Genomic DNA, 15,297 nt, shown 5'->3' with positions numbered 1-15,297 from the left:
ATTTTTGAGCCGTTTCGTTCCACTTCGTCTCCACTGTGCTGGGGCAGCACCTTGGTTGATCGATTTTCCTTTTAGCCTTAAGTGTGGCCATGAGCTGACCGAAACATTTCAAAACCAGGCTGAAAGGCCGTAGGACCCAAGAACACCCTTGTTCAGGGATGAGACCCTTCCAGGTGCCCAAGCCTGGATCTAGGCCAAAAACAGATTCATTGTCGAGGGCTCTGGAAGAGGAGCTGACTTGGGTGAGCCTTCTGGAACACGGCTCACAAAAGCTCCCTCTTCACTAAGCAAACCTCACCTGAAGACCCAACCCCTGGTTGAAGCACAAGTGGGGTGTTTATCACAGACAAAGCAGCTGCTGCCCTCTAGTGGCGTGAAGGCACAGGCCCCTGAGGGGGGGTGGGGGGTGGTGACAGGACAGTGTATGTGGTAGGTACCTGGGAAGGAGAGTCAAGAGGACAGAGTGCCTCACAGTTGCTTTTCCCCTTTTTATTAAAAATAGACCCAAACACTTTATGTATCATACAAAAGTTTCGTTCGCTGGTGGCAGCCACGAGGAAGCCTGACCCTGTGGCGCTGATGTCCCACCTCCCCTCCAAGGGACTGGGTCCCAGGGAGCAGTGGCTGGGCCTCAGAGAATGCCCGGAAAGCCTGCTTGCTCTGGAAACAGCCGGTTGGGGTGGGGGCTGTTCCAGAAGCGGCTTTCCCCACCCCACCCACTGGCGAAGGTTAGATACTCGAAAGTGCCTCTTCAGTGCCAAGATGAACTAACAAGTGGAGTGAAATGGAAACCCCTGTGATTTTATTTCCCAGGGCTTGGGATCTGGGATTTTTTTTTTCCTTCCACCCCCCGAATCCTTTCTCCTACAAACGGGGGCAGGAAACTTCACCCTCAGAGACTGGTACCTTGCGGTGTCTGAGGCCAAAATTTCACTCCAACTCAAGTCCCTTCTCATCTGCTGTCCTGTGGCCTGGGACCTACCAGCCCCATGCCTACGGCTTGTCCTCCATTCACTCAAAAAAGAGGTTAGGGCAGAGACGGATCCTTCCGTGGTCCTCTGCCTGACCCACACTTGGCTGTCACCTCCATTTTCAGGACCTTAGGGCCAGAAGGACCCGCAACCATCCCCTTTTCTCAGTTCTGTCTCCCCCTGACTGCTGCCCATTCCTGAGCCTTGAACACCCCTGGGGTACCCGAGGTCCCCATTCCAAAGGGGCCTGGGGTGCTGAGGTGGAGGGGAGGGGTGGCGGGAGCCGGGTTCCCCCCAGGGGTGGGGCAGTACTCATGCTGGTATGGACTGCTTGGCAGGGCCAGGGGGCAGGTGTGGGGAGGGTGGGCATGCGGAGGAAGGGCACAGCCTGCCTGCGCCCCTCAGTCCCAGCCGTTGTCCTTCACCATGTGTGACATTTCAATGATGTACTTCCCCTCCTTGTACTTCTGGCTCGTCTCAAAAGCCTGCTCCTGGTGGAGGGGAAGCAGTGAACGTAGGATAAAGCAGATCCCCTCCTGGAGCTCCTCCTAAGCAGGGGTCATGTTCCCCTGCCCCCTGCCCCCAACGGCCCCTGCCTAATCTGACCCAGTAACGGACTCCCTCTTGCCTCTTTGGACCATGCAAAAAACCTGCAGTGGTCACTGGGGCGCGGAGGGCCATGGCGACCGTCCACTTGAGAGGGTGGCCCCCTGTCCAGGTACTTACGTATTTCCAGCCCAGGGTGGTTTTGCAGCTCTCACAGAAAATGTCAGCTACCGAGTGGAGCCCCGTGAGCAGGAGGCGCTGTTCCGCTGGTCCGCAACCCACGTTGACCCTGTCTCAGGAAACACGAAGGAACCCAGCACCAGTGGAGTCGTTCTGTCAGTTCAGCCCCCAAACAGCCCGAAGGAACTTCCACCTGGAGGGTGCTGAGCCCGCCCCATTGGAAGCCCCTGCTGTCCACACTCCACCCCAGTGTGACTAGGGCCTGCGCCTTCTCTCTCCCGGGTGGTGGTCCCAGTTCTGCCCAGACTCTCCACAAGAGAACTGTGCACTGAGTTTCTGGACCACTTGGCAGAAGGAGAGGCAAAATCCAAAGGTGCAAGGCCACCTGCTGATGGCTCAACCCCTTTCTCCACACTGGACAATTACTCCGACACACACACATACACACAAAGAGAGAGGTAGACTCACACGGAGTTAAACAGGTAGGCTCGGCCATGGCTCCCTTGGAAAGACTGTGGAGACAGGACAGACAGTGACTGCTGGGTTGCCCTCGGCCCCTCTGCCTGAGCCCCCCCCCCCAAGGGGCGGGGAGGAGGAGGAGGAGGGCGGATGGGCTTTGTGGGACGAGCCTGGTAGGGGAGAAAAGAGAGAAGTGGTGGTCCCCCACCTGGCGTACCTTGGAGATAAGCTCATCATGTTTGGCCAGGTGTGCACGGCAGTGGACGCAGCTGTAAGTGCGGTGGCAACGGGGCAGGTAGCTGCGGAACGTCTTGGCGGGGAGGCAGGCGGGGCCCGGGCCAGGGTCGCAGCTGGGCATGACGGGCTGCAGGACGATGCCCTGGCGGGCCGGAGGGGCTGGCGCTGTGCAGCCCCCGCACAGTCGGTCGCAGGTGAAGCAGCGGAGCAGGTTGGCTAGAGCCGTGTTTCAGGGCGGGAGAAATGTGGGGGGGCTGCCCGGCCAGGGCCCCCCCAGACGTGAACCAGATAGAAATCGAAGTCACCTGGGAAGAGGAGAGAGTGCATCAGGACAGCCGTGACCTGGTGAAGAGCCCCTCCCCGGGGTTGGGGGGTGGATGGGGAAGATGGGCTCCGCTCTCCCCTGCCTCGACTTCCCCCATCACCAGGGACCCTCAGCGCGCCAGTCGCACCATCTCCCTGTGCCCCGGATTCCCGGCTGCACTGGCAGCGTTCCAGGCCTATGGTGCCACAGCCGGGGAGGTGGTGTCTCTCCCTCCTGGGGCGGGAGGAGCCTTCACCGTTTTCCACCGAGAGCAGCCCGCTGGTATCAACGCTGCCATGGGAGCAACGTCATCTGCAAGTGTCCTCTCCTGGGGTTCAGCCCTTTTGTGCGGGTCTGCATCCCACGTGTGCTGCTAGGCTCGGGTTCAGAGCCTTTTACAAGTTGGGGAAGCCTGGCAGCTTTTCTCTTCTGCGGCCTCCATTTGCAATGCAATTGGGCGTTCATACATTCTTGGGGTGGGGGGAGGCCGGCAGACAGGCACACACACCCTGCTCAGCCCTGTCCTGGGGCCGGGGTCCTGCACTCCGGGAACTAGAACTTCGTGGATGTCTCCTTTGGTACCAAAGACCTCAGACGTGGCCGCTCGCCAGCCCTGCACTTGGGTCCACTCCCTCCAGCTCAGAAACAGCGACTGACTCTTTTCTCAGCCTCTGAGCCCCCTCGGTCTCTACTGTTGCCTGAGGCTCAATTAAAGACTTGGCCATCCAGCCCTAGGAGAGAAAATATCTTTCCTTCAGGCAAATCTAACCGCTGGAAGCAACGGGAAATGGGGATCAAGTCAGGGAGGGCCGCCTTCCTGGGCTGTGTGGTGTGGTGTGGGAGCAACGTCCGCTGCAGAAGTGGGGGGACTCCTATTTTCAAAACCTATGCTTCGGGGGTACAAGGTGGAGAACGTTTCCACCTTCTCTCTGGGGTAGGGACAAACAGCAGTGACTCTGTGGGTGACATTAGATGAAATTGCTGGGTTCTGATTAGGAATGTTGGAGATTTCAGTATCTGCCAGGACTCAGCCCCAAAGTGGCTGACGGTGCTAGACGTAGCGGATAAGAAGGGAGGGGTCCTCTGTTGGCTCTGATAAGTAGCGGATAAGAAGGGAGGGGTCCTCTGTTGGCTCTGATAAGCGGGTGAGGTTCTGTCTTCTCCTCCATGGGGCCTTCAGGCCTGCTGCGGGTGATTTAGCTCAAGTCCGGTTCCAAGGTACCAGCTGGGTTCTCTGGCAAGGCAAGGCCGCTAAGCAGAGCAGAGGTGGTGTGGCTGTGAGTAGCCAGGGCAAGCAGGCTGTCGACCTGTCCTCTGTGGTGGCCACTGGCGCCCCAGCCGTTGCAGTGTTTCCTGGGGCCGCCAGGCAGTCTCTCCACAGAAGCCCGGACAGAGCCCATCTTCAGTTTGAGGTCCTCTAGCCCTGGCTGGGCCCCGGAAAGACACCTTGAGCCGAGTTCAGGGTGACATTGGGTTCTGGCCGCAGGAGACCGGCCCTCCTCACCAGCGTCCACCGTTCAGCGCCCACTTCCCAGCTCTGCCTCCAACTTTGCCTGTGAGTTCCCTTCTGCTGAGCTCCCGGTGGTGCACCTGCCGGGGGCCCCCGGCCAGCCGGGGGCGGGGGCGGGGGCTGGGGGTGGGGTGGGCAGGCTGGGTCCCTGCTCTCTGGCCCCTTCCCCGGCCTCCGGCACGCCTCCCTCCCTCCTTCTCCCCTGTTTCCCCGGCAGGCCAAGGAGAGGCTGCACAGAAGGCCAGAGAATCACTCACAGGAGGGGGAGCAGGGGTCATTGCTTCCCCGGCTCCGATCACAGGCAGAATCAAGTTGGGCAAATGACGGAAAAAACAAAGGCAAGCTGAGTGCCGGGGAGAGGATGTTCCCCCAAGTGAGACGGGGCTGGACCGTGGGAGGTGGGGGAGAGGGAGCGCTGGGGGTGGGGGGGCGTGCTGAGCAACCAGCGCTGACAGCAGAGGCGCCCAGGCGAAGGCTCGAGGAACCAGGTGCGAATCCTGTGCCTGGGGGGGGGGGGGACACGACACCTGCTCACAATGGATTTTCTCATCTGCTCCGAGGTTTCGCGCCCCCCCACCCCGGGCTGGCGTTCTCGGCATGGTATGGTCCAAATAATTAGCAGCGCAGCCAGCTCCCCGGGCGGGCTTCGGGGGGTCTGCACCAGCAGCAAAACAATAAACAGTGAGGCCTGATGCAGCGCCAAAGTTGCCGGGAAATAAGTGCGGGAACCGTCAGAGCTCGGAGAGGGATGGAGGAGCTGAGAGAGGAGCAGAGGCAGCGGGGAGGGGGAAGGGAGGACAAAGGGTGGATGAATAATGCTTTTGCAATGGGGAGAAAGCAACACGCAGCAGGAGGGGGAAATTTGCAAAGGGGAAAAAAATTCATTTGGAGAAGGGCTGCCCCCTCACCTTGAGGTCTGCTCCAGAGATCTCCGTCTATCTCTCTCTCTCTCTCTCTCTCTCTCTCAATCTCTCTGCTCACTCTTCTCTCTTCTCTCTCCGCTCCTTCAATTGGGAAGGAGATGGGGGCGGGGGAGGGTAGTTAGGGGCTCGAGACTGGGGCTGCCAAGCTGGCCAGCTGCTGGGGGGCCAGAGGTTGTCTCTCGTCTGGACCTCGGTCTGTGGGTGAATGTAGCTGTGTGTTGTGGAACTGCATCATAACACTGTGAGTCATCCATCCCCCCACCCCCTCACCTCCCACGTCAGAGCAGGGCTGGGAGACACAGGAGGCGGGTTGGGAGGAAGGGAGGGGGCAGGCATCGAGGGATGGGTCTAGGGGAGGGAGGCGGGGTGGGAGTGGAGGGATGCTAGAGGAGAGGCTGGTTGCTGAGGAGGAAGGCAGTGTGGCCAAGGAGACAGAAGGAACCTGGGGGAAGGACAGGGCTGGGCAAGGATGGAGTACGGGTGGCAGGCTGGAGGAAAGGAGGTGGCCAGGCAGTGACAGTGAGAGATGGATGCAGAGAATCAGGCGTGTGCACACACATTCAAGATGGTACATTTCCCGTCTCAGCTCGGATGCCAGCCCTGACGCAGTTGGTTGAGCGACTGCCTTCGGCTCGGGTCATGATCCTGGAGTCCCGGGATAGAGTCCCGCATCGGGCTCCCTGCTCGGCGGGGAGTCTGCTTCTCCCTCTGTCCCTCCCCCCTCTCATGCTCTCTCTCTCCCTAATAAATAAAAAACAAAAAACAGAAAGACATATTAATTGCTACGCTGTGCCCCCCAAGCTTGAACCGGGCACTTCCAAGCCTCAAAGCGTCAGCTTAATGCCCCTGAAGGAGTCATAGATGGGCTATGACGTCTCACAAGCAGGAACCTCTTCTCAGCTACCTCCAAGTTACTTGTGCTTTGAGAACAGAGACACCCACATTACATAAGGTTCTCTACCAGGCTGTAAACTTTCTGAGAAAGGTCCTCTGGGAAACTCCTCTCTGCATCCCAGGACTGCAATGCCTAGCGCAGAACCTTGCCTGTAGAAGATGATCCCCAAACAGCAGTTGAGTTGCATCTTCAGACGTGGTCCAAGTGTCTGGCTTTGGTCTCAAAGAGACCTGAGTTTGAATGCCAGCTCTGTCAGTATACTCACCAGGAGCCCCTGGGGAAGTTACTGATCCTCTTTGCGCTGCCAGCTTTCCTCCCCTGCTAGGTGAAGCTCATGATATTTACCTCATGGAGATGTGAAGTAAAGTGAGGTAACATGTAAACACCAGAAAAGTGCCTGGCACATGATCAGCACTTAGTAAATGGTAGTTATTTCAAAACAGTGTTCTCAACTTCATACGCTTAAACCCAGAGAGGATTTACTATTAAATTCTGACATCTCAAGAGACACATACCAAATTGATATCTTATGAAGAACTTCCATCTTTCGGTGCTATTTTTCTATCAGCTTCCAATTATATTTCATTTGACTCAGATTCTGTTTCTCATGGAGTGCCGTCCTGTGCATATCTCTGACGTATGTGGACGTGGAACCTGTCCTCTAAGATAAAAGCCCCAATTTCTAACAGAGGCTACCATCTAGAAAATGAAGTGTGACAAAGATTAGTACTCAGGACAGCTCTGGGTCATTTTGTCTTTTCACATATAAGGCAGGGAAGAGTAGGGTAATGGGAGGCTTTGCTCGCTGGGTCTGAAAAAATACAAGGAGGGGCATCTGGGTGGCTCAGTCGGTTAAGCCTCTGCCTTTGGATCAGGTCATGATCCCAGGGTCCTTAGATCAAGCCCCGAATCCTGCTCTTTGCTAAGCAGGGAGCCTGCTTCTCCCTCTCCCACAGCCTGCTGCTCCCCCTGCTTGTGCTCTCTCTCTCAAATAAATAAATAAAATCTTAAAAAAAAATACCAGGAATTATGAATATTTAATCAGGAAGAGTCTGGGGTTTAAGATAAATTCTGAAAACAGTGCAAGTGCCTTGAGTGGTATCACCAGAAGTTTGGAAATGAGAGGGAGAATTGGGTAAAGAAAGAAGTGTTTCTGTCTGGGAAGCGGATGAGAGAGAAAAGGTAAGTTGGGGGGAGGAATTTGAGGAACCATTCTTGAGGAAAACAGTGAGAAGTGGGAAAAAGGTACGTGAGTAGTTCTTAGGGCAAGGACTGAAACTTTAGAAGCAATAAGGGGATACCAATTAATTAACTCAGGAAGAAAATGATCAAGGGTTTAGCTGGAGAGGAGAATGAAAAAGACGTGAGGACAGGATTCTTTGGGGGTGGGGGTGGAGATGGCAGGAACGCTTGGTGAAAGATGACAAGGGAGAAAAGCGAGTGTAGGCAAGCGTGGATGCTGGAAATGTTGTGCCCTCATTCTGTTTAAGAAGTGAATTGGAGGGGTGCCTGGGTGACTCAGTCATTAAGCGTCTGCCTTGGGCTCAGGTCATGGTCCCCGGGTCCTGGGATCGAGCCCCAAATCAGGCTCCCTGCTCAGCGGGAAGCCTGCTTCTCCCTCTCCCTCTACTGTTCCCCCTGCTTGTGTTCCCTCTCTCGCTGTCAAATAAATAAATAAAATCTTTAAAAAAAAAAGTGAATTGGAGGGGGCGCCTGGCTGGCTCAGTAGGAGGAACATGCGACTCTTGATCTCAGGGTCGTGAGTCAGAGCCCCACACTGGGGTAGAGATTACTTAAAAAAAAAAAAGAAGAAGAAGAAGAAGAAGAAGTGAAATGGAGATAGTCTAAAGGTGGGGAGAGGTTTCTTTTCCCTAAATTCAGCTTGAGATGGCTATACAAATAAGCCAAATAAAGATGACCTTCAGATAATTGGGAGAAATTGCCTCAAGGGAGAGAGTGTGGAGGTGAAGAAACAGATCTGGGAAATAGACTGTAGGGAAAGAGGAAAGGCTGAGCTCATTCAGGGAGAGAATTTGCAAATAGAAGCCTGGAACTGAATTTTTGAAGAATGGTGAAAGGTTACAGGGTACCTGAAAGTTCACTGGAGAACTAATGCATGCATGGTGAATGAATGAATTAAAGCAAACCATTAAGGAATAAACCGTGGAAAGTGAGGATGGCACTGTGGACAGAATGAGTGCTAAGGTAGGGCCGGTGTGAAAGAGGCAACCCAGAAAATAATAGTCCCAGGTTTCTTGATCCAGAGTAACCATGGGAGCTGGACTGAAGGAAGTTACTCATCTGAAAAGTGGGGGGTGAGAATTCTGGTATGTGGTTCACAGGATTCCTGTGAGGATTAAATGAATTTACACCTGTAAAGCTCACAGAACAGTACCTGACATCTAACACTATGTGTTTGCTACTATAATAACTGGACTCAGACTCCCAAATCCTGGGTTTGAGTCCTAACTTGGGCAAGTCCCTTCACCTACCTTAGTCTCCTTCCTCATCTGAAATTGGAGATAATAAAACTGACTTTACAGGTTGGCTGTGAAAGAAGACACTGGAAAGGGCTGTGAAAAATTTAAACTATTGTACAAATGGATGGCATTATTAGAGCTCCCCCTCCTCAACCTCCAATAAAAGCTTAAAAGCTAACATCAGATGCTATGTTACAGACATTGTGCTTAGTACTTTACAGTATCATCCCATTCAATCTTTAAAACTTTAAGAGGTTTGGTACTATTATTATCCCTGTTTACAGACAAGAAACTGGCTCTCAGAGAGTTTAAGCCTGATTTGCCCAAAGTCACAGAGCGCGAAAGTGGCAAAGCAGAGCGCAAGATTCCAAAGCCCAAGCTCCTGAGGAATATAGATGTGGCCCAAACTGTTGCCTGCAGGATAAATGATTGGCCTTGTAGAACTGTCAGGAATTCAGGGAAGGAAACCGAGTAACCAACAGAAATCCCCTCTCAGTAGAAGAGACATTGTTGGGTAATGACTGGAAGAAATTCTTGGATATTTATTCTTTTATTAAAACAAAAAATTTAATGCCCTCTGGGTGCCAAGCGCTGTGTCAGGGAAGGGATGACAGCCCAGGTTGGCCTCTGACAGGCTGTTTTCCACCACTTTCCTTACTCCCAGGTTTCCTCGTGTTCCACGTGGGGTTTTGCTAATTTCCCCACCTCCTGGCTTGTGATCCAGGCAAGCAGACGGTCGCGGGACCCAGATGGAGAGCCTAGCCGCCCCCTCCTCCCCTTCCCGCCGCCCTTCTCTTTCCCCCGCTACAGGTGAGCGGGAACTCTGGGGCGAGAGCCCGCAACAGCCGCGCCTCGGCAACCATAGGCTCCTCGGCGGATCCCCGCCTCGCGCGGGGCGTAACCGCCACTCCTACCTCTTGCTCTCCAGCTTCGCGAACAATGAGCGCCGCCGCCCCGCCCACCTTTGGCGTCACGATCAAAACAGTCCTTTAACTACAACTCCCAGAAGGCCGAGCGGCTGCGCGAGCCCAGCAGCCGGAGGCCGTTCTGGCAAAACTACACATCCCGAGGGGCATCGCGCGCCCGCAGCTTCTCCAGTGCGCAAGTGCAGAACCGCCTTTGTTTCCGGCGTGGATCTGGGCGAGTGTGGCGTGCAGTTGGGTTTAGCTGGTGCCGGGGCTCCTCGGTTTACCGTTTTGGCTTTGTGGCTGCGCAGGTGAGATAATAAGCTCAGGAATGCAACCGTCGCCCCCTTAGGGCCAGGACAGATTTCGGCGTCTGGGGGTGCCCGGACAGAAACCGGACTTAACAGCTGCGGTTCGCGATCGGAAATCATTCTTCACTTTTTCTCGACGTTTTCTAGTCTACGAAGTAATTTTTTTCCCTTCAGCAGTCCCCAGAACAACACTTTGTGAGAGGAAGCGTAAGTGCCTCCAGTTGAGAGCGGAGGAAAAGGTCCAGGGAGATAAGGTGATTTGTCTAATGACAGTACTAGCAGTTGCTGAGCGGGCGGGGCGTTAATGCTCTTTTCTAAGTCCAAACCCAGTATTCTCTGCTTTGCATCCAGGTTGCAGACGCCCTTTCTTGTTGACTAAGAGAGTTGGGGAGTGGGCATTTGTTGCCTTCTCTGGAGGTGATAAAATCAAGTCTTAAGGTCAATGTGTAGATATAATTTTCTTATGTCTGAATCATTTATTCACTCGGTGTATTTTTGAGGTGCCTTCGGGTTGTCAAGCCCTATTCTCTTCTAGATCCTAGAGATACTGCAGCAAACCAAACTGCCCAACCCTTACATTCCAGTGGGGGTAGACAGACAATAAACAAATATTTAGCGAGACAGGTGGTGATCACAGTTAAGGAGAAAAATAAAGCAAGGTAAGGGGAAATATCCATGGGAGGATTTTGAACAGCGTCCTAACTTCCGTTTAGATCTGATAATTAATTTGTGTTCTAGGCACAGCAGCTACACAGAAAAGATGGGAGAGGAGGCCAATGATGACAAGAAGCCAACAACTAAATTTGAACTAGAGCGAGAAACAGAACTTCGCTTTGAGGTGGAGGCATCTCAGTCAGTTCAGTTGGAGCTGCTGGCTGGCATGGCAGAAATCTTTGGCACAGAGCTGACCCGAAACAAGAAATTCACCTTTGATGCTGGTGCCAAGGTGGCTGTTTTCACTTGGCATGGCTGTTCTTTACAGCTGAGTGGCCGCACCGAGGTGGCTTATGTCTCCAAGGACACACCTATGTTGCTTTATCTCAACACTCACACAGCCTTGGAACAGATGAGGAGGCAGGCGGAGAAGGAAGAAGAGCGAGGCCCCCGGGTGATGGTAGTGGGCCCCACTGATGTGGGCAAGTCCACAGTGTGCCGTCTACTGCTCAACTACGCAGTGCGTTTGGGCCGCCGTCCCACTTACGTGGAGCTGGATGTGGGCCAGGGCTCTGTTTCCATCCCTGGTACGATGGGGGCCCTCTACATTGAGCGGCCAGCGGATGTTGAAGAGGGATTCTCTATCCAAGCCCCTCTGGTGTATCATTTTGGCTCCACCACTCCTGGCACCAACATCAAGCTTTATAATAAGGTCAGAGCCAGAGCCAAGGTGGGATGGAGGGAAGGGCTGCTATCAGGGTAGGAAGCTTTGCAAAAGTGTGCTAATTAAAACCGTCTATGACCATTTCTTTGCTCCCTCTGAGCTGGTATTACTGCCACATGGTTTCGGAAAAGACATTTTCAAATATAAGTCAACGTCAGATTGTTAAACGTTTGTGTGGCCCTGTTCTGAAGTAACTTACTAAATTTCTACTTAGGATATGAAACTGTAGAAGAAGCAACATAAAAATGGAAATCCATGTTACGAGTTAAAACCACAGTCATTAAGAATGTCATTTTTTTCTTGTACCTAATAGCCACTTACTCTATGTAGCTATGAGTTTGTTCTTTTTCTGTTTCTTTTCCTCACCTTGATGCTCTCTTCTGCAGATTACATCTCGTTTAGCGGACGTGTTCAATCAAAGGTGTGAAGTGAACCGAAGGGCCTCTGTGAGTGGCTGTGTCATTAATACCTGTGGCTGGGTCAAGGGCTCTGGGTACCAGGCCCTGGTGCACGCAGCCTCAGCCTTTGAGGTAGATGTGGTTGTGGTTCTGGATCAAGAACGACTGTACAATGAACTAAAACGGGACCTGCCTCACTTTGTCCGCACTGTGCTGCTCCCCAAATCGGGGGGTGTGGTTGAACGCTCCAAAGACTTCCGGCGGGAATGTAGGGATGAGCGTATCCGTGAGTATTTCTATGGATTCCGGGGCTGTTTCTATCCCCATGCCTTCAATGTCAAATTTTCAGATGTGAAAATCTACAAAGTTGGGGCACCCACCATTCCAGACTCCTGTTTGCCTTTGGGCATGTCTCAGGAGGACAATCAGCTTAAGCTAGTACCTGTCACACCTGGCCGAGATATGGTGCATCACCTCCTGAGTGTTAGCACTGCTGAGGGCACAGAGGAAAACCTTTCTGAGACCAGTGTGGCTGGCTTCATTGTGGTGACCAGTGTGGACCTGGAACATCAGGTGTTTACTGTTCTCTCTCCAGCCCCCCGCCCACTGCCTAAGAACTTCCTTCTCATCATGGATATCCGGTTCATGGATCTTAAGTAGGGATTGGCAAGAAGCCTTGCTGCCTGGGGCATTAGAGATCTTGTGGCCATCACCAAAGGCAGATAGACTGAGGTATGAGACTCTGTTGAGGCCATGCAGACGAGTAAATAGTGAACTAGTAGATAGCATATTTCTACCTCTTAAAACAGGTGGTGGAAACCCAACTCTTCTGATCTTGAACCATAAGGACAACCATGAGAACATAATTGGTTTTTTGGGATCACCAAAGGTACCACTTTGAATTCTCTGAGGTCCCAGAGAATCCCATTTCTTCCACTATGCTACTTGGTGGACTGATTTTTAGGAGGAATTTTTTTTATTATCACTGCTTTATATTCTGTATGTAGCACTTACTATCTCATTTATCCAGGATGAAAGATTGAATCAGAAGGCCTGTTTCTAATAAAATTCAAACTTGGAAAATTTTAATAAATATTTTTGCCATATCACAGAAGTTGGTATAATTTTTTTAAATTTTGTTTTTTCCCAAGCAAGATGGAAACATTATTGGAATGAGTTATTGCTAAATGCTTAGAGGAGAGGAAAGCCAAGAGCCCACCTGTGAGCCAAGCAGGTGAATTTTTATAATGGCTCTCCTCTCCTTTCCTCGTAGGTAAATAGATGCTAAATCTGTTATCAATGCCAGGTTTACTCTGAGGAGCTACAGGGGCTGGTGATAAGCTTGGATTGAGATTTCTGGTCTAATCATTTTCCAGACATAGCCCATTTGCTCTCAGTTGCAGCAATTTTTCTATTGTCCGTCTGATTGGAACTGGGCCCTAGGTCAGTGTAAATTGAGCTTTCAGGTGGTAACAAACTGGGAAAGCCCCATTCTCTGATTTCTTGCAAATGATTTGTGTTCCTAGTTTAGACTGGCTTATTGAATACTATCTAAAGCCCTTCATCCATTCATTCTTTTCACAAATATTTATTGAGCGTCTATTTGCCAGGAACAATTCCAGATGGGGCACAAGTTAGACAAAGTCTTACAGAGCTTTCATAGAATAAACAAACAAAAAAGGCAAGTGCTATGCAGAGTTACAATTGGGTGGTCTGAGACAGAGTGACTAGGAAAATGCTTTAGATTGGGTGGTCAGGAAAGGCCTCCCCTGAACACATTTCACATTAAGACCTGAATGGCTGTGTGAAATTGGGACATCTTCCTGCTGGAGGGAACAGTGCAAAACCCTAAGAAGGGGGGAAAAAAACCCCAAAAACGATGTATTTGATGAACGGAAAGGCTGGTGTGGTGCATCAAGGGGCAATGGGTAAAAATTGAGGCTGGAGGGGGCAGCAGAGACCAGATAATGTAGGGCTCTTGTAATCTATAAGAGCAGTGGCAGAGGATGGGAGAGGGGTGGTGGTGTCTTAGTTCCTTGATGCTGCTATATAACAAAATGCCACAGACTGCGTAACATCAGAGATTTCTCACAGTTCTGGAGGCAGGAAATTCCAACGTCAAGGCACCAGCACGGTCATGTTCTGATGATGGCTGTCTTTGGGGTTGCAGACTGCCTACCTCTAGCTATGTCCTCACACAGAAGGGCCAAGGATGCACTGTGGAGCCTCTTTTATAAAGGCACTAATCCCATTCATGAAGGTTTTACATTCATGATCTAATCTCAAAGGCCCCACCTCCTAACACCATCATCTTTGGGGCTTAGGATTTCAACATAATTAATTTGGGGGGACATATTCCAGACCAAAGCAGGTGGTTAAACAGAGGAATGGCTCTGATTTTGAAAAGATGCTGTGTGGAGAATGGATTATAGAGGGAGGAGTAGGAGCAAGGATATGTGAGGAGACTTGTGGTAGTTTCAATGTGAGAATTGATGGGGGGGGGTGGGATTAGACCAGCCGAGGTGGAGTAGGACAGTAGATTGCCTTGGGATCTTTTGGAAGTAAGATGGGACTTGCTGATGGGAGTGGTGAGAAAAAGAAAATAGAATCAAAGTTGATTCCTGTATTTGTTACCTGAGCAACTAGATTGGATAGATTGGGGAAATCAGGGGATGAGGGAATATCAAGAGTTCTACTTTAGCAATATTAAGTTTCAGTCTACTAGTCATATGGAGATGCTGTGTGGACACATGGAAACAAGAAGCTAGAAGGTTTGGGGAAGTTAGGGCTGAAGGTTCAGGGGAGCTGTTGGCTTACAGAAGGCTTTTTAAGGCAGTAGTACTGGATGAAGTCAGTTAGGGGCTCTGTAAATGGAAATCAGGAGACAGAGATGGACTTTCAGGGCACTCCAAACATAAGAGGTGAAGTGAAGTGTAATGGGAATTAGCAAAGGAGACTGGACTATGGATCTGGAAGCATGGATGTCAGTATTGACCTTAGAGGTGTAGTTTTGGAATGGTAGGGATAAAAGTTCTATTGAAACATATATTATTGAAGAAGCAGAGATAACCTCTACAGACAAGAAGCTTTGCTAAGAAAGGGAGGGGCTGGATGTAGGGTCAAGGGAGGGTTTGTTGTTATTTTTTTTTTAGATAGGATGCCTCAGCATATCAACAGACTAGAGAGAGAATTTAATGATGGGGAGGAGAATCTTCTTGACATCATTCTATTTTTTTCTGTATTTTTCCCAAATACAGCGTCCACAACGTTGGGTGTAGAGATTACTTAAAAATAAAATCTTAAGGGATGCCTGGGTGGCTCAGTCGGTTAAGCATCTGCCTTCAGCTCAGGTAATGATCCCAGGGTCCTGGGATCGAGCCCCTGCATCAGGATCTCTGCTCAGCAGGGAGCCTGCTTCTCCCTCTGCCTGCAACTCCCTCTGCTTGTGCTCTCTCTGACAAATAAATAAAATCTTTAAAAAAATTAAAAAAAAAACAACCTTGGGATAGTGATTATGCCATCCTTAGTGCTCATCTAGCTAAAAGGTTGGCATCCAGTAGTCCAGTGTCTTAGGAGAGCTTTAGTGTGTGTGGTTGGTTGGTGAAAGATCAAATTTTTATTTTCATTTGGCAGTGTCTAGTCAAAAGACAAGACAATTTACAGGTTCTTAGACGGCTGAAAGTAGGAAAAGAAAGATGCCTAACTTGTAAAGTTGGGGAAATGGAAGTCTTAAAATCCAAGAAAAATAAACAGTAGAAAAATGAAATTTGATTTCTTCCTAAGGAAACAAATTAACCGGA

At 51.1% G+C, this 15,297-nt stretch overlaps 2 protein-coding genes across 4 annotated transcripts; one reads left to right on the top strand and one right to left on the bottom strand.

Moving 5' to 3' along the window:
- Window positions 1–1,341: 1,341 nt before the first annotated feature.
- Window positions 1,342–5,226, bottom strand: YPEL4 (yippee like 4). The gene is made up of 5 exons (XM_028111395.2): window positions 5,116–5,226; window positions 2,374–2,698; window positions 2,166–2,209; window positions 1,698–1,806; window positions 1,342–1,462 (listed from the first exon to the last, which is right to left on the bottom strand). The coding sequence occupies exons 2-5, from the start codon at window positions 2,512–2,514 to the stop codon at window positions 1,373–1,375; spliced, it is 384 nt and encodes a 127-aa protein (XP_027967196.1). The 5' UTR covers window positions 2,515–2,698; window positions 5,116–5,226; the 3' UTR covers window positions 1,342–1,372.
- Window positions 5,227–9,638: 4,412 nt separating this feature from the next.
- Window positions 9,639–12,603, top strand: CLP1 (cleavage factor polyribonucleotide kinase subunit 1). 3 transcript variants are annotated; one of them, XM_028111402.2, is made up of 3 exons: window positions 9,639–9,721; window positions 10,460–11,087; window positions 11,486–12,603. In XM_028111402.2, the coding sequence occupies exons 2-3, from the start codon at window positions 10,482–10,484 to the stop codon at window positions 12,155–12,157; spliced, it is 1,278 nt and encodes a 425-aa protein (XP_027967203.1). In that variant the 5' UTR covers window positions 9,639–9,721; window positions 10,460–10,481; the 3' UTR covers window positions 12,158–12,603. The 3 variants fall into 3 exon arrangements, with proteins under 3 accessions (XP_027967203.1, XP_027967205.1, XP_027967204.1); XM_028111404.2 differs by lacking the exon at window positions 9,639–9,721 and adding an exon at window positions 9,734–9,928; XM_028111403.2 differs by lacking the exon at window positions 9,639–9,721 and adding an exon at window positions 9,734–9,975.
- The last annotated feature ends 2,694 nt before the right edge of the window (window positions 12,604–15,297 follow it).

This window comes from Eumetopias jubatus, unplaced genomic scaffold (genome assembly GCF_037043125.1).
Source record: "Eumetopias jubatus isolate StellerSeaLion01/CBP00866 unplaced genomic scaffold, mEumJub1_p1.0 scaffold_13, whole genome shotgun sequence".
Classification (NCBI taxonomy): Eukaryota; Metazoa; Chordata; class Mammalia; order Carnivora; family Otariidae; genus Eumetopias; species Eumetopias jubatus.
This window is presented reverse-complemented; position numbering and strand designations above follow the sequence as displayed.